Source organism: Patella vulgata, chromosome 9, assembly GCF_932274485.2.
Source record: "Patella vulgata chromosome 9, xgPatVulg1.2, whole genome shotgun sequence".
Taxonomy (NCBI): Eukaryota; Metazoa; Mollusca; class Gastropoda; family Patellidae; genus Patella; species Patella vulgata.
This window is the reverse complement of record NC_065887.2, coordinates 44,222,246-44,241,766: the sequence shown is the minus strand read 5'-3', so window position 1 is coordinate 44,241,766 and position 19,521 is coordinate 44,222,246. Positions and strand designations below refer to the sequence as shown.

The window sequence follows — 19,521 nt, the reverse complement described above, 5'->3', positions numbered from 1 at the left end:
GAGACTACAGCAAGTCATGTCACAGGCACTCCTCTCTGGGAACCTGTTATGTGTCGTGTTCGTAGATTTAACTAAGGCTTTCGATTTAGTCTTCAAGTTAGGACGTATTGGTATAACGGGCATAATGTTTCGGTGGATCAAAAGCTTTCTGAGCGATAGAAGGATACAGGTGAATGTTGGCAGATTCCTGAGTGCCGGGCAAACATTAGAAAATGGCACGCCTCAGGGGTCGGTTATCAGTCCCACTCTCTTCAATATCATGATCAACGACATACAGAAATCTTCCTACCTCGACGCCAAAACTGAGTTAGCTAAATCTGCTGATGACAGTACCATATGGAGGAAAGGGAGGAACTTCTGTGAACTACAAAAGAACATGCAGAAGGCCTTAGACAAATTCATGGCATGGGCAAACGATTGGGGATTCAAAGTCTCGGAGAAGAAAACAGTCGGCATGCTTGTAAGCAGGGATAGAGGGATAAGCAGAATGACTCTGTGTATGAACGGGAAAACCATCGAGTTTAACGACCAAACAAGTTCCTTGGCGTAATCTTTGACCGAAGGCTGACCTGGAAACCGCACATCGACGAGACTGTAGATAGATGCACCAAAATCCTAAACTTAATGAGGAAAATAACGGGCAGCACTTGGGGGGCCAACAGAGTCAAACTAATGACGGTGTATCGTGCTCTAATACGATCTGTATTAGACTACGGCTCTCTGGCCTTCATGAACTGCGCGCCATTACTCTTAAGGAAGCTTGACACCATCCAATACAAAGCTCTGTGTATTGCGACTGGCGTAGGGCAAGGGACTGGGAGAGAGGCACTACTGCAAGAAGTCGGGGAGTTACCCCTATCCCTAAGAAGAAAAGAACTAGCGACAAGGTACTGGGCTAAGATCTCGCAACTGGGCGAAAGATCCCCAACCTTTGTCAGTCTACAAAATACAAGATATGTGAGAGATCCTAGAAAGAAAAGCTTCGGCCAGGGTATCAGGGAAACAATCCAGGAACTGCGACTGGGGGAGCTCGTGATAAATGAACACGACCCCCCAGCGATCGCCCCTTGGACGCTCCCTATACCGCCGGTTAATCTAGATCTACTACAGAAAACCGACAAGAAAAACAAACCCACTGCTGCACGTGCTTTCTCTCTAGAACACCTGGAAGACAACTGGCCGTCTGATGACTTGGACCATGTGTACACGGATGGCTCACGCAATCCTGAAAGGGGCACCAGCTCGTTTGGAATATACCTGCCAAACGGGGAACAGGGAATAAGCAGGAAACTGCCCAATAACTGTTCGGTGTACACTGCAGAGCTTGTGGCCATTCGTGACACTATATCATGGATTTCCCATCAAAAGACTAGTAAGTTCGTCATTCCAAGCGACTCTCTGAGCAGTCTGATTTCAATCCAAAATGACAACTCGGACTCAAGACGAGAAGTCATTTTGGAAATCAGGCAGCTGTACCAGAGGGGTTTAGAGAAGGGAAGCAAAGTAGAACTCGTGTGGATTCCATCACATGTCAACATAAGAGGAAACGAGGAGGCAGATCGACTCGCCAATGAAGGTCTCAAGGACACAGCACCACTCCGCACCATAGACTACAGCACCACGGAAATCTACAGTATGGTCAAAAGACAGGTCAATTCAATCTGGGAATTAAATCTCGTTGAACTTGACACATACAGATTCCGGCTGGATGACAAGGTCTACACAAAGACAACACTCAATCACCCTAGAAGAGATATTTGTAGACTTATATCGAAGCTAAGGGTGAAAGAGCGGTTGCGAGACTACAAACACCAAGTCATCATCTGTGAGTGCGGAGAAGAATGTACCACCAACCATGTCCTGGTAGACTGCGAGGTATACGAGGAGGAGAGAAGGGAACTAGTGAGAACAATGGAGACCAACAACATACCATTCAACACTAAGAACCTACTCTTCCCGAGACCAGATCTGAAACTGCAAATCTTCGGACAAATCCACGCCCTAATGGACACAGTTGGACTAAGTAGAATAGTGAAGTAAGAGGGTCACGGGAAGACGGGCCCGGCATCTAAACACTAAACTACATAGGGGATTTATACCAAACTGGCAGGATAGTGGAGTAAGGGGGTGTCACGATCAGACGGACTCGGCATCTAAACACTATTCCACCAAAAACAGACACCAAACCTACAGAGTGGGATAGTGGAGTAAGGGGAGGTCACGATAAGACGGGCCTGGCACCTAAACACAAACCCCACAAAGATGACATCTACCAAACTAGCAGGATTGTGGAGTAAGGGGGAGTTACGGTCAGACGAACTCGGCACCTAAACACTATTCCGCAAATAAAACTGATACCAAACCCAGAGAGTGGGATAGTGGAGTAAGGGGAGGCCACGATAAGACGGGCCTGGCACCTAAACACTAAAACGATGACATCTACCAATCCAGAAGCAGACGAGATCATCTACCAAACGATATGTTTTATATTAAATAAAGGGAAGAACTTCCCACTAAACCAAATCCATGGCCTAAGGCCAAATGGAAAGATTGCAAAATCATATTCTAAAAAACAGGAATCAGCTTCGGCTCTCCTATATCTTGTCTGCGATATCACTTATGTGGAAGCAGACGTTAAACACCAAGAACGAACGAACGAACTCGTAGGGGACTATATCTAGTACAAGCAACTAGTTCCAGAGGATGGCTGCAAGCGACTAGTTCCAGAGGGTGGCTATACGCGACTAGCGCTGATCGATAAAACTCGACTCATTTAAATACATGTAGACCTACCATTTATACTTAATATCCTCGAATTTCTTGGCTACAGAAAACAATTACCATATTGAAAAATTTAATCGAATGTTAATGAATAAACAGTTGATTCTATAATGACATAATGACAGGTATATAATGTCGGGTTAGTTATTGTAATCAGATTAGTATAGTTATCCATATAACACCTACCCAACTTACCTGTATATAGCTTATCAATGACAGGTGAATATTACCGGCTTAATGATTGTAACCACATTCGTATAGTTATCCGTATAAAACCTACCCAGCTTACTACCTGTATTAAGCTTATCAAGGAGTATGTCAACACTATTACCTGTTAACCTCACAAAGATACAAGCGGTAATATCCTATCTTGGTCAAACGGTTATACCCTATCTTGTCAAGTTGTCGAGCGACTCAAATAAATACTGAACATAAAATCGTGGTATGTAATATTTTGTTTGTAGGCCTGTTTTTCTCGGAAGTATATATCATTTGGCCTGAAAAGCTTATTGACATTTTGTTGCATGGCTTTCTTATACAAAATGGGTGATTCCTCATTAATCTATCGAGATGACTGAACACGATTTCCGATCTATACCTAATAAATCTGACCATTTTTCTACTAATTTAGAAAAAATAATTCCTCTGTATGCTGGCTCTGTCTGACACGTTATTTCTACATAGGCATAGGGGGGCAATCTCAGTTGTTGACGGAGCGGCGGAGACTATTGTCACCCGAAAATAATCTTTGTCACCCGAATTTTCAGAAGAATCATTCATTAGCTAAAATTAATTTTCCACTAATGATCATGATGCCGATCGTTGTCAGCAGAGCTGATAGTTGCTTAAAATTTAACAAAAAAATTAAATAAAATAAATAAAACATCACATGCTAATACATGATTGCTCCCATGTCGCTGTTTTGTTTATTTACAGTTGGTGACAGTTCTTTCTAATTAGTTAAAGACTGAACGATTTTGATTGAAAATTTGATAATACTACATGTGAATAATGAATTCAATGTCTACTGATCTATCTAAGTGCTTCAGATTTACACCTCTAATCCATACACTGCATTGTTTATACACAAACAGTTTCCCGCAACGTATAATTTATAGTTTATTTACTTACCAGTATTAATAATTAAAGTACACCTAGTTGCCACCGTCCCATTTAGTTTAACCGTACAACAGTGCCCTCCATATGTTTCTCTTTCCTTCCTGTAGTCCATTTTGCTAAATCTGGTCGTTTTGACATGCGTACTTGCTATAGATACTGACAATATGCCAGCTAAACACCAGACATCAAATCCTACCGAATGTCAAATACATAAAGGTGCGTTTATTTACTTAATTATATTTAATTAATAAGGTAGTCAACTTGTACATTATTAGTCTATCATTTTGTGTTTACTGAACAACTGAGTAATCATGGTATTGTAGAAAACTATTTGTAAATTTATCAATGTTGGGTAATGTTCGCTAATAAAGATATTTTAAGAAGGAGTAACAGATTGTATTTACAACAATAGATAATGTCTAGCTTATATAGATATTGTTTAGATTATAATTCACAATATAAGTATATATAAATATATAGGACTAAGACTAGTAATTATTGTATTAAATAGACAATCTTTCTCTTAATTTTGTCTGCGATATCACCTCGGTGGAAGCGGACGTAAAATACAACTAACTTATCATCATCTTAATTTTGTTTCTCCCCTCTTCCTGCATTTTTTGGTTGACTTTTTGGTCTAGAATTGGAGAAAAGGGTCAAATTTGCAAGTTCATAGCAGTTTTGAGTAATACTGATCATATGACAGCGGAGGGATAGGGGGTGTAAAGTGTATTTATGCAGAGCAGTCATTGTGTTGGAAGTGAGATTTTCACCCCAGTCAACTAAATACCCAACAACATGCCAACAATGTTATTATTCAGAGAAAATAATGCTGAATCCTATTAGTGGTTAATGTAATGGGTATTTAGTTGAAATTCTATTTAAGGAAAGGGGATTTCCAACCTCTGAATGTTATACGGATTCAGACTAGTAATTATTTGCCCATTGACTTCAATGTTAAATGGCTGTAACATCACAGGCTGTAGCTTTTTGCTCAACATTCCGTTTAGATTTTTTGCTTCGGGGATTTGATGTTGACTGGGGTGAAAATCTCACTTCCAACACAATGACTGCTCTGCATAAATACACTTTACACCCCCTATCCCTCCGCTGTCATATGACCAGTATTACTCAAAACTGCTATGAAATTGCAAATTTGATCCCTTTTCTCTAATTCTAGACCAAAAAGTCAACCAAAAAATGTTATTATTCAGAGAAAATAATGCTGAATCCTATTAGTGGTTAATGTAATGGGTATTTTGTAGAAATTCCGAATGTTCTTTATATTTAGTTGTATACAGTAACATAACTTTAAGGGTTTTATATTTAGATAAAAATAACATGAAATGGGGTTTATCGTCCTACTATATTTAGATAATGTTCTGATTAATTTTACAGGTCTATATATTTATTTCTCTTAATTATGTTATGTAATGTTATTATTGATTCTATTACAAAAATACTGCGACATTGCGATTAATTGCGTCCGTTCTTCATTCCCATATTGCGTTCTTGATTTGTTTGTGTGGAATGTTTTTATATTATTCACTCCCTGAATTTAGATATTATTCACTCACTGAATTTAGATATTTCTCACTCACTGAATGTATATAACACACGTTTAAAAGAGTTTTGAGTAAACAGACGAAACGATGTTATCAGGTAATATTATTCGCATCTCTACTGTAATTATATTGATATATCTTATTACTGGCTTTATAAACACAAACCGATATGGAATATCTTTTACTGGATACTAAAACACTTTAACTAGTTGATATAACTCATTAATTTGAAAATTAAGTAATATAATAAAATAAATCGAAGAACTTCTTTAAAGTGATAGCGCTTCTGGTTTGATTTTTAATTAATAACGCTGTAAAATGACCAATTTAATTACATTGGAAGGTGTATAATAATCAAATAAAGTCTCGTTGGCAATAAAAACGATGGAAAGTGTTAGAACTAGTGAGTATTGTGAGATACCAGACAAAATGTCGTCAACGAGTCAAAACAATATGGCTTGTGATATACTTTGTTAATACTGTAATATAGTCCAACATTCAAAGTGCCAGTAGAATCACGAGGCTAGTCACGGGGTGGTATTGTATATAATATATGTTTAATGGCCTCGTGCAAGCTATTGCGTAATATATCGATATAACCTCTTGTGCTGACGCAGTATATTACTTATTGTCTCGCACTCAACCATTAAAATATAGATCATGAAATAATTATGTGGGTTCTGAACGACGATGTTATCTCTAGTTGTCTTTTTGGCAGTAAGTTAATTTTAATTGAAGTTTAATTTATACAATTCTATCGTTTATTCAGCACTGTCTGTCGAATTAGACCTGATACCAGAAACACTGTCGTCTGGTAAACACCGTGTTGTCTCTAAAAAATAATTCATTTAACCACTGGCTTGTATATTAGATACAATTTCTTCATTGAAAATAATACACAACCAGTGACGTTTAACGCTCGACTATTTATAAATACACCACCAGGTCAGCGATTCATTTTAAGCGCATAATAAGCGTACAATAGATCAATAGAGACTTTTGGCATGCGCAAATTCCTGATCCGTATTGCGTATCCGTATCGATTTTGCGTTTTTATGAATCAATTAAGTAAATTTGCGCATGATACCCCCCCCCCCTGTTGTAATTGGTAATTGTGATATATTTTCATCTTATTCTGCTCGTAATATTGGCGCAATCTTTGATAGTTTTATGTTTATGGGAACTAGGGTTGCAAAGGGTGGGAAACTTTCCGGGAATTTTCAGGGTTGGGAATTTTCGGGAATTTTCAAATCTATTTTTAGAACTGAAAAATACTAAAATTATAATTATTTACTGGAATTTCCCTTTTCTCTTTTACTTTCATCTATATAAACTATTAAAACTTATTTAACCATGTTAGTTGTGTTCCAAATGGTAAAACTAAAGAGATAAATTTATGTAAATTCTGCTCTAAAAGGTATACAAAAAAATGCCAGTGTTGGGAATTTTCAAATTACATTTTTTAGAACTGGAAAGTACTAAAATTATAATTAATTACTGGAATTTCCTATTTTCTCTTTGATTAAGAGAAGTCCGTACTTAGATTTTTACAAAAAAGAAAGCAATTTTGCCGCTGCCTATATGCTAGATCCCAACTGTTACCGAAATGCTTTACCTCTTGGTGATATGGAAATTGATGAAGCATATGGATTCATTAGTTCCCTTGCATCACACTACAAACTTGAAAAGTTGGTCTGTATAAGATCTAATTTGAAACTCTTCGAAGCTGACAACGATCCTTCCAGCACAGATATTTTAGATATTCATGAGGATTCATCTGAACCTGAAATCTCCCTTTTATCCACGTGGCGATGATGATGTAGATAATGATTTTGAAGATAATGATGAAATGGCAGAGTTACCTAACTTTGAGCATTAATTATAGAATGTGTAACCTATATATAAACAATTTAACAAAACTATCTCATTATTAGTTATTAGATTTTAGTATAAATGACATATCAGATAATATGTTTTGTATCTTTTAGTTATTAAAATATTACTGTCACTTGCAATTCATTAATAGCGACACAGGTTTCAATTGAAAATTCCCAAAATTCCCGGAAAATTCCCCAAATTCCCGGGAAATTTACCCTTTTTGAAAATTCCCGGGAATTTTGAAACCCTAATGGGAACTCAAGTAAATAATATTTGTAAATTGTGCTATTTTAATATTAGAAATATAGGTAAAATACGCAAACTTGTAACCGTAGAAGGCACTAAGTCACTTGTTAATTCTCTGGTCACTTCTCGATTAGATAACTTTAATTCACTTTTAGTTGGTTTACCTTTAAAGCTTATAGATAAATTACCACAAGTACAGAATACTGCAGCTAGACTTGTTACTTTAACTAAGAAATGTGACCACATAACTCCTGTTTTATATAATTTACACTGGTTACCTGTTAAATATCGAATTGATTTTTAGATCTTATTACTTACTTTTAAATGTTTAAATAATTTAGCCCCTGTTTACCTCTCAGATCTTTTAGAACTTTATACACCTGGCCGAACATTACGTACATCAGATAAACTGATTTTAAAGCCCAAAACTGTTAAATGAAATGAAATGAAATGAAATGAAGTTTAACGTCCTACTGTTCTGCTCCTAAGCTGGGCTAATGAAGACGGGCATACGCCATACAGTGTGCTATGAGGGAAATTTTGCCCGGACAGCGGCACTACGGCCTACTCTTATATCGAATTCCAACTGCCAAGGGATCTTTTACGTGCACGCCAATGTGTACACGGGACCTCGGTTTTTCGTCCCATCCGAACGACTAGACAGCTTTCCTTGTCAGCCCCTCCGTCCTGCATCACTGACAAGGGAGAACCACGCCGGAAAATCTGGATGAACTGGATGAACTTTCTCTGCCAATGCAGGGATCGAACACCCGACCTCCAGGCTAGCGAGCTAGCGTCTTACCCACTTAGCCACGTGATCCCCCCAAAACTGTTAAACTAGTCTCTTATGGTCAGCGATCTTTTAGTTATCAAGCACCTGTTTTATGGAATAATCTACCATTTAGTTTAAGATGTTGTACATCTCTATATTCTTTTTAAAAAAACAACTTAAACACATTTATTTAATCAGGCTTTTAACTGACTCTGTATACAATCGTTAACATGTCCATAATCTTGTTGTTTATTTATGATTATATTGTCACTTTGTGAAGTGCCCCTGAACATGTTATATGAAAGGGCGTGCTATAAATAATAATAATAATGAAAATGTGTATCCTAGAACACGAATGTGTATAGTTGATGTGATTTTAACCATGATAAAGACTGGAATTTAATCATTATTTTTGATGATTTTAACATTTGATACATTTTGACATAGCCAGAGACCAAGGTACATTACTACAGTTCTTTAGATTTTTGACGAATCTTCGGAGATATGAGGCGCCAAATTTTGAAAATTTAAAGATAGAAAACTTTTTTATTAATGAATATTTTTTTATGGCATTTTGCACAGGGTTAAAGGGTAATCTGATTTGAGCAAAAAATGTCAACCTTTTTTGTCTCGATAATTTTCCTATGCCTAAAGCCATTTACTATTTCATCAAAGTAATTTAAGATTTTCATTATCACCGGAAAAACCAATTTTGTCAGGATCACATTTTAAGATTTTTCGCATTTTAATTTCTGTTTATGCGTTCTAGATTAATTATTTATTGCCGGATTTGTATAAAGGATACGCTCATATGCTCGGTGATGTAAATTCTCAACTTTTTGCTACCAATAAAGTTATCTGTCGACACCGGAAGTGACGTAATTTTGCCGAAAACTTTAATTTTGATGGGTAGGAATGTCTTTTCAAAATCAAATATTAATTTTTACAAATGTAATAACTCCTAAATTTCAATTTTGATTTAAAAGTGAAACAAAATTGTAAAAATGAGCTATTTACAATGCATTCAGGCTTTTCATATTTTAAAATATTTTTTTGCAACATTCAAAAACTTGTAACTTTAATGCATACGAAGACAATGAATGTGAAAATGGCGTCATTTGGGTAAAACTGTATTTTTAGCCTTCAAAACAAATGTTTTATTCAACTGAGTCGTATTTGTTATTTGTTTATAATAAAGATATTTGATTTCAATCCATATATAGAATGAACCTATGCGATCATATAGATATCACAAAATGGTTTCTAACCTGTTCAGTGGTGGAGAAATAGACGATTTTCAAAGTTTTTTTGTCCATAAAAATGTCAATTATTATTCGAATTTCATAAAATTTTCGCCATGTGATGCCTTATACCATTTACGATTTCATAAAACTAATTTAACATTTTCATTATTACCGAAAGTAATGTCATTTGTGAAAAAACTGTATTTTTAGCCTCCAAAACAAATATTTGTTTGAAGTAAGTGATATTCATTATTCGTATAGAATGACGATACTTGATTCCAATGGACAAATAATATGAATCAGTACACTCATATAAATTTCAAACAAGTTTATTTAACATCTTCCTTTGTCAAGAAATAACCAATTTTGTTAGGAACACTTTTTAAGGGGTTTTTTTTTGCATTTTAATAAGGCTTTATAAAGTGTTGATTCAGTTTAAATTTTAATCAATTTTTTGTCATGCAAAAGACAATTGAAGTGGTTATGTGGGTAACCCTGTATAAATATTTTGTTGATTAGGGAAGTTGTGTCATCGTCTCGTGTCTTCGTTGTATATATGGAACTGATATTGCTGGATTTATTGGCTAATTATATGTCCATTTTAAAACATGTGCGCAATGCTCATGTGGAAATCATTTTAACATTTCCATTGGTAAGGGAAGTGATGTCAGTTCAAGGGTAACATGGCACCATTGAAACCAGTCATTACTGCATCGCAGTTCTGGTTGTTATTTTTAGTTAAATTTAAGATATCAGAAATTACCTTGTATAGAAAAAGAAAATGATTTTTTGAGCGACGTATCGACTGGAATTATGCCGGTATGTCATCGAGTATTCAACATTAATATCACATACACCACAGACACAAAGAATAATAAGATAATACAAGAACTGACAATGGGTCGGTAGGTGTCACGTTGGCTCTCGATCTTAGGATCCTGTGTTAGATTCCTGCGTTGGCCGAGAAAGTTCATCGGTAGTTTCTGACGTGATTCCCGCTGACCTTGGCAGGACAGAGGGTCCGACAAGAGACAACGTATAGTCGTTCGGATGGTCGAAAAACGAGGTCCCATGTACACATTGGCGTGCACGTAGAGTATCCCATGAAAGGTCGAATTTTATATTGGAATAGGCCGTAGGGCCGCTGGCCGGACAAAATGTCCCCCATAGCACACTGTATGGCGTATGCCAGTTTTCATTAGCTCATTCGGAGCAGAACAGTAGGACATTTTCAGGAACGAAAAGGACAGATATGATATAGACATGCATTTTCTACACTCCATAATAATTGAAATAATTATTGTATCATTTATTATTTCAGATTGTAAAATTTATAAGGAAAGATTAATAATACTGTCTGTTTATGGGACAACTCCATTTAACATCTCAAGAAGAAAAGAAAACATATCGTTTAGAAAATAGTTATAATCTACAAAAATGATATAATGACTATGGCATGTCAGTTATTTAGACATTATTCAGTTTTGGACGTATTCGATGTCGCATATGAATTTTCAATTATTTTCATAGTATATGTAGAGTTGCGAGAAATTAAACAAAGTCCATTCTTAGACGAAACTTTTTTTGAAATTGAAATAGAGGACAAGATCGAACGAGACAAACCTTTCAACCACAATCCCAATAACGCAGATCACGTAACACCATTAAATAAACGTAATTATTGTAACGAACCATATTTGGATGAAAGTTTCCGTTCTTCCCTTGTAATACTTGTTTTTATTTTACTTGTCACTAGTCATAGTATGATCCGGAAACAATAAAACATTTGTAAAGTTGATCTTTTTATATCTATATATCCACCTAGTGAAGGATTTTAATCGTGTAAATAAAGGTTTAACTGTAGATATTTTCTCTCGTCTTTCAAGTATTTGTATTTGATACAATTACTTATATAACCGCATATAAGCACGCTACCGCGTAAATTATAGTTTTAACGTTAATTATAAAAATATTTAGCTTGTATTTTGTTATAACAAATTAAAATATTTTCCAATACTTTTAAAACCGCTATATAATCCAAATATTTATATTGTATTTAATTAAGATTTTCAATATTTAATATAAATAATCTTTTACTTTCACGTTTGAATTCTACCGTAATCAGTATATTTATATTAATAATACAACTACCGTAATCAGTATATTTATATTAATAATACAATTACCGTAATCAATATGACGAGTAGTCACCAATCACTTCCCCTAGACGTCTTAAAACAAAGCATCAATCAAGATTTACAGCCTACATCAGATTGTATGAAATATGAATGGATGAGACTAGGATCGTTTAAATCATTTCCTAGACAATCTGAAGGAAGACCAATAAAATTAGCTAAAGCTGGATTTGTTTTTACTGGTACCAGAGAAGGAGATGATACTGTCACGTGTTTTACTTGTGGTGTTACTAAAAATAACTGGTTGAAATATGAAGACCCACCCCAAGTTCACAAAAATCTGAACCCAAGATGTAATTTTATAAATGATAATGTTCCCGTATTAGTACCTGAATCAATCGTATATGATAAAATATGGACGACACTACATGAAACATATTGTGATGGAAACCGGGAAACACGAAGTTCATCACCATTCTGTACAGGTATCAACTCTAGAATAACAGATCCAACAATAAGACAAACATACGATATTCCACCTATTCTGTTAGAAAGATCAGATATAAACCAGGCCGTACAAGTAACTGACGATAGAACGGGACCAGATGTTAGGAGTAGAATGGTACTCAATCAATCTATGAGGTCAGAGATTGTCTTTGTCTGTTATATACTCTTCAAAAAAAGTAGGGGATATTCAGAAACAATACTTCAGTTTTTATTGGAGGTAACCAGTGTATGTTAATAACAGGCCAATTGTCTACACATGAACATAAACAGTTCATATGGGCGGCTTATCTGACGGTCCCATTTCACTCGCAAAGAGATACACTGTCAAAAGTGAAAATGGACGTTTTTGATTTTTGTCTTAATAATGAGTAATTGCTCCACCAATCCTCAGACATTCTGCAATTCGTCGTGGCATGCTTTAGGGCAACCTGACCCACTCCTCTTGCAGTGCCACAGCCTATTCTTGCAATGCCACGGCCTATTCTTGCAGTGTTGTCGGTTGACGTTGACGTCGACGAACAATCTCCCGATCATGTCCCAGACATGCTCTATAGGGGAAAGGTCAAGACTCATGCCCGAATCTGTCATGCTGTCTGACGTTAACGTTAGCATGACGCTCATTTACACGCCTCCAAACGCGAGCACGCCTATCGGTGAAACCAGAGTAAATCTGGACTCATCTGAGAGAACATTACACGCACCAATTGACGATTACCCCAATTTCTATGTTGCCTACACCATTGACACCTGTTTGCCATGTGCTGGCGAGTTAATGGAGGCACAACACACATGCAAATGGGCTGCATGTAGCCGATTTCTAATCGTTTGGGTTGTAACTCGAATTCCTGTAACTTAGTACAAGTTTACAGAAAGCTGATTGGCCGTTTGTCCTCGATTTCGCAGGACCTGTGTACGAATGTATCGATCCTGGGCTTGTGTAGTGGCTCTAGGACGAAATAAACGAGGTCTATCATTGGCATTGTGCGTTTGTTGGTACTGGTTCCACAGTCTGCTGATCACAGACTGTGACACATTAAGCATGTTGGCTGCTGCTCGCTGCGTAAAACCCATTAGAAGCATACCAATAGCACGTAGATGTTCATCATGTTGAAGATAGGCTAAACAGTAAATCTTATGCAAGAACCGATAGGAAAGCAAACGTTGATAGGATAAACCAGAACGCAGCAGTTTTCATCAACCCTTCCTTGAAGTGTCAAATTTGACAATGAACCCCTCCGACGTTTATGGCGCTATTGCGTGTCGCACGTGCAGCTCAGTGGTTCTGTTGGGGCGATAAGTTCTTCATCTGTGAACATACTCTCAAAGCATGTCAAGTGTCCATGACTATTTATCATATCACAACCTGCATAGGTATTTGCATTTTAATATCCTCTACTTTTTTGAAGAGTATATATTCATTTTTGAAACTGTATTGACCAGTCTTTTATTTAGTTATGTTTTTAAATAAAGACAAAATTAAAGAGTTCCCCTAATTTGTATACCATTAACAGAAGTCTCTGAAGAGCCAATTAGAAGTATTCCATGTTATTTATGTAATTTTGGTATTTTTCTTTTAAATATTACGGAAGACTGGTACCATACGGTGAATATTTATCAACTATTGTAAATCAACTTTACTCTGTTTACTTTCAGTTCTGCTAGTGTTGTATTAACAGCAGACTCTACCAGACATACTATGGTAGTAGAAGAAGCAAGACTTAGAACATTTGGAAACTGGCCAAGATATTTAGCTGTTAGACCTACTGAACTAGCACGGGCAGGGTTTTACTATCTTGGTTCCGCTGATCGAGTACAATGTGCCTTCTGTAGAGGTATTTTAAGAGATTGGGAAGAAGCAGAAAGTCCAGTAGCTGAACACTGGAGATATTTTTCTAGTTGTGAATTCTTGAGAGGAACGGACCGATCTAATGTTCCTATTATACCAAATGATAGTTATATACATGATTATGTATCAACTCATCCTCTGAGTTCAACTGATGAAGACGTTAGAACAGCTCTTAATCCACTGTCAACTATCTTAAAGAATGGAAATTTAAATCTAGTTCAAAGCGATGCCCCAGCAACTGCTGAAGATTTAGGTATCATTACCCAAACAGCTGCTCAGCCAGATAAAGCTATACTCGCTACTCGTGTGGCAACATTTTCAAATTGGCCAAGAAGATCGCCATTGCCAAGCAAAGAACAAATTGCTGAAGCAGGATTTTATTATCTTGGTAAGCATGTTATGATATGGTTTAAAAGAGACGAATTAAAAGAACTACAGTAGATAAATACATAAACAATAAAATAACGTCCAATTAAATAAAACAACTGTCGTCTTCGCATGTTATATAATACAACATACACTACGTCTTCACATGTTATACAATACAACATATCATATGTTATATGTTTTATTTTGAAATAAATTCATGTATGTACTGGATTCATGGGGTCGTCAAAACATCTAAAACCTGTAAAATATTACCTTCAACATTTTATATTATGACATGGGTAGTAATTGCTGTTCATATATTTCCAGAAAGGGAAGATGCTGTAAAATGTTTTTTCTGTGGTGGTGTTTTAAAATCTTGGAGAGATGATGATATCCCATGGCAAGAACATGCAAAATGGTTTCCTAAATGTCCATATTTACTGAGAATCAAAGGTGCAGACTTTGTGAACTCTATATATTATCCTGGTACCGGTACGGCTAAGGTAAGTCAACTATTGATAGTTATTAGGCCTACACGTGTTTCTTTATTTATCCAGCAACTATTAAGTTGATATTTATTAACTCGAGAGTTTCTTTTACTGACTTAATAGTGATTTTAGTTCACACTGGATGCTGAATTCAATATCCCTCACCCCATCCCCAGACGGGCATATGCAATGGACAGAATACCTCAGTTTGTAGATTCAAAAGGTTTTGGTGTGTGGGTAGGGATTTGTGTGTGTGTGGGGGGGGGGGGCATATACCCTATTAGTACGTTATATTTGGAGACAGATAAAACAAGTCCAATTTCTTCATCCACTTGATACCCTGACTATACAGTATTTTGTCTATCTGATCTTATATTTATAGTTTATAATTAATATCAAGGTATAGTCTACAATTCTACCCAAAACACTGGAATTAGCGCACTATATTATTATGATTAATTATTATTACTTTTTAAAATTGTTGTTTTAGAGTGTTGGGGATAATGGAGCTACAGGTCAGTCTATATAAATAACTAAAAGGCCAGCAATTATTCTCAGGCTTCAATTTATTATTTGTGCTGTTTAATAGTATACTTTTCTTTGCTTAATTGAGGAAGATGTCGTACCACATATAAACAAGACAACCCCATGGACAACACACCCCAAACATCAAACCTATATATCAGATTAAATAAATGGATCTGGGGACTGTAGTGGTACAGGTTTCACAAAAATGAAAGCAAACTATTATAACAAGGGAAGTAACCCCACTGTTGTGAGTCGTGATCGGCTATTTGTTACATGTACATGTATATGTTAGCATGTATATGTTAATAAGTAATGTAACACTATCAACAGAATATCACCTTCATAAATATAGAATATGACCATTCCGTCCCTCTGCCGAAGCGAGGGGGCGAGTGTGGGGGTGGATCGCCGAATGGTTAGCGCATGCGCGTTGCATCATAAGGTCTAGGTCTCAAAACACGTTTTATATAGCACATGTTATCGTAAGCCATTGGGTGACCGGTATGAATTCTATTTAATAAACGGTCAGGATGAATACAGGTCATTAGTTTGTCAACAACATGTGGGATTTATTAAATCTGTAACACAACATGTAGAGGTTAACAGTCTACATCCTATACTATCATTAACATGTGGTGTTCAATGGGCTCAGTACCTCTAAGTAAATATTAATAGTTTTATATGATAGAATATAGTCTAACTTTGATTTTGTCATTACGATGTTCAGGTAATAATGGAATGATTGTTCAACAAATGCTAGATCTACCCCTGGTGAAAGAGGCGTTGAAATTACAGATTAATAAAGCTCTTATAATAAAAGCCATAGAAAACCGAATGAGAAATGGAGGTAATTTATGTACTATCAATTAGAACGGATATACCAACTACAATACAACCTATTTGATCTGTGATTCCAGCCTTCAATTGGGGGCAAGGTTAATGACAAGCAATCACAACGTGCCTTGATGTATGACTGTTTATTTGCGAAGTCAAATGGCTTTGTATTTGTAGCTGTGCTTGATGTTTTTCTGAGCTCAAGTTAAAAGTAGGATTTCTCCTTTAATGTAACCAATCCACAATCAAAGGACAATGGCATCTTTTACATTCTTAAAAACATCCACTAGAATATCAATTTATTTAATGTAACAGAATACACGAGACTGTCAATTATTGTATTGAGGACCAACCACCGATTAACGCGTTAATCCCTATTGATTATAGGTTGAGGATTAAAGAGTTCATACAATTTTGTTTTAGGTCAAACTTTCAAGACAACATCTGAGTTGATTAACGATATTCTTGATTTGGATCGTGTTCCCACGAAACATGAAGATATCAAAGATGACAATGTAATGAAAACAGGACATCCGCTTGGCACAAATGGGGAGCACCGTGTACCTAATGATAGTTTGACTGCTGTAGTTGAGGTCATACCAGCAGAGCCAGGAAGATCAGATACAGCACCAAGGACAGGAGCTGAACCCAATCTACAACCAGGAGAAAATGAAGGTACTAAGATTCAAGTAAATTTAATACAGCACGTTGCAATATTTGTTTATGTTATTTTTATTTCGTTTCATAAATTACAGATAATTCAAAAGAAGCAGGTGCTTGAAATTTTATTCTTAATTTTCAGTATTGATGATTAAAGGGACAATAACACTGTTGCTGGCTTGACAGCTCCAGAAAATAAAAATAGCCTTATTCTAAGTACTAGATGTGTTAGTGTCCTACCTGTTGTGTAAATTATCCATTAAATCCTATTTTACTTGTCCAAATGGTTCAAAAATCCAAGTCACATTTGAAAAGCTTTACGTCAGGCTTTTCAAATCATTTAGTTGAATTTTTCCAATTTTTTAAATTAGGTGTGTTAAGATGAAATTTGTATCATCAATTAATTGGAAAATTGTAAAATAGTACAATCTGTTGACCAGAATAAAGATTGGGACATATTATTCAGTTACAACAAAAGTGGTATTGAGCCTTTAAAATGGACTATTATACGCCTACATCCAATCTGTATTAAATTTATATACATTATTTAAATTAGTAAAACGGAGAATCATGTCGAATTTCCGATCTGTATAAAATTTATTTCCATTATTTGAATTAGTAATTTTCGTTAATTACTTCTAGAGTGATGGCCCTTGTTTGACTTTTAGAGCATTGTTGGGACTCCAGCAAAAACAATATCATCCGATCTATATGTAATTTATGTGTTGCCTGGCCACCTGTCTTTCAAAATCATTGGACTATCCAATTTGTTTGATATTAAAGAATGTAAATTTTTCAAATATTTACAGAATCCTCGAAGTTGGTAAGGGAAAATGAAGAATTAAAAGAACGGCGAATATGTAAAATCTGTATGGATGCTGAATCTAATATTGTACTCCTTCCATGTGGCCATCTTGTTGCGTGTGAGTCATGTGCCCCTGCTTTAACAAAATGTCCCATGTGTCGTAAATCTGTTCGTGGAAGCGTAAAGACGTACTTGTCATAAAGATTGGATTCATCTGGATTCAAACAGGACAATTAATAAAATGTTGTTGTGTGGTGGGGTTGATATATCATGACGTCATCAGACAGCATAAACGCGTTAGTCAGGCAAAGAGACGAGAATCACAAAACCGTTGATGATCTGTATCCAAGTTTATATCACAGTTATTTCCTTTTAATCGAATGTTGTGGCAGTTGTGTACAGATCATGTCTTTCCCTATGGAAACTAACAGTTATGTAATTAATGACTAAATTGGGCAAAGTAGTCCGTCGTAGAACGACTATTCTAGCGCATAAACACAAATTAAGTACATGTAAAACAAATTAAATATTACAATGCATAAAACAAATTAACACCTGTGATATATCTACTGTATGTCTGTCATTAAAAATAATCTGTGATATATGTAACTGTATTTCTCATTAAAAACAACCTGTAATGTATCTTGTTGTATATCTGTCATTAAAAACAACCTGTAATGTATCTAGTTGTATATCTGTCATTGAAAACAATCTCTACTGTATATCCGCCGCCAATATGGTACGATGTGGGTAATAAACAATACTTCCGGTATTGAACTTTATGAGCGACTGTTTTATACTTATTAAAAAGTAGAAATAAAAATACAAATTTAAATTCTGTTTTGGAGAATCCGATATGGGTTGTGTCATGGGTTTTAATGCGGTATGGTTGGTGTCGTGTTATAATGGGTTACGAGTGCTTTATGGGTGGTGCGGTGTGTTATAATGCGTTATAGGTGTTGTCATGGGTTATGGGTGGTGTCGTGGGTTATGGGTGGTGTCGTGGGTTATGTGTGGTGCCGTGTGTTTTAATGCGTTATAGGTGTCGTGGGTTATGTGAGGTGTCATATGTTATAATACGTTACGGGTGTTGTCGTGGGTTTTAATGCGCTATGGGTGTTGCCGTGGGTTATAGGTGTTGTCGTGGGTGGTGTCCTGGGTTTTAATGCTTTATGTGTGTTGTCGTGCGTTATGGGTGTCGTGCGTTTTAAGATATTTAAGATATGTAGAGAATTGAATGAGTTTAACGTCTCGTCAACACAATACTTGAACCAGTTTGAAAGTGTATACAATATGCTGGCTGAAACTATATTCTTATGTTTACAAATTATTTATTCTAAATTCATAATTAAGACGTAAGTAAAGCTGTTGGTTATTTACGCATGTTTCAAGGCTAATTTCTTATTGTTTAAAATACACATTACGTCATTAGGCGCAAGTAATCGATCACATAATCAGGAATCTGTGTATATGAAAAGGGGAAGGCTTGCGCTCTACAGATAAGACATCGTGTAGATACCCCAGAGATCAGACACGCAGTTGATTCTTTAGGATATACCCTTCAGGTTCAAGAGACACCATCAACAGACCCCGTTGATGCGTAGGAGAGCTATGATGTAGTGGGATCCGTCAGTTAACTGCGAGTTTAGTGGGGTTTTAAGATAGACTGAGGGACATGTTATTTTTATGTAGTCTATGATTGTAACCTGTATATCCTGTGCTTGATATAAAATGTAGAAACGAA

The 19,521-nt window shown here is 36.0% G+C and overlaps 2 protein-coding genes across 2 annotated transcripts in view; one reads left to right on the top strand and one right to left on the bottom strand.

Annotated features, from left to right (window-relative positions):
• The window catches only part of LOC126832080 (baculoviral IAP repeat-containing protein 3), a 27,561-nt gene extending 23,520 nt beyond the window's left edge, over positions 1 to 4,041 (bottom strand). Inside the window, exon 1 of the mRNA XM_050562757.2 lies at positions 3,913 to 4,041. The gene's annotated coding sequence lies outside the window, so the exon portion shown is untranslated. The remainder of the gene's footprint in view (positions 1 to 3,912) is intronic.
• LOC126832079 (baculoviral IAP repeat-containing protein 7) lies at positions 4,000 to 19,521 on the top strand. Its single transcript, XM_050562756.2, has 8 exons — positions 4,000 to 4,116; positions 10,927 to 12,382; positions 13,901 to 14,481; positions 14,790 to 14,965; positions 15,441 to 15,465; positions 16,206 to 16,325; positions 16,736 to 16,987; positions 17,782 to 19,521. The coding sequence occupies exons 2-8, from the start codon at positions 11,802 to 11,804 to the stop codon at positions 17,976 to 17,978; spliced, it is 1,932 nt and encodes a 643-aa protein (XP_050418713.2). The 5' UTR covers positions 4,000 to 4,116; positions 10,927 to 11,801; the 3' UTR covers positions 17,979 to 19,521.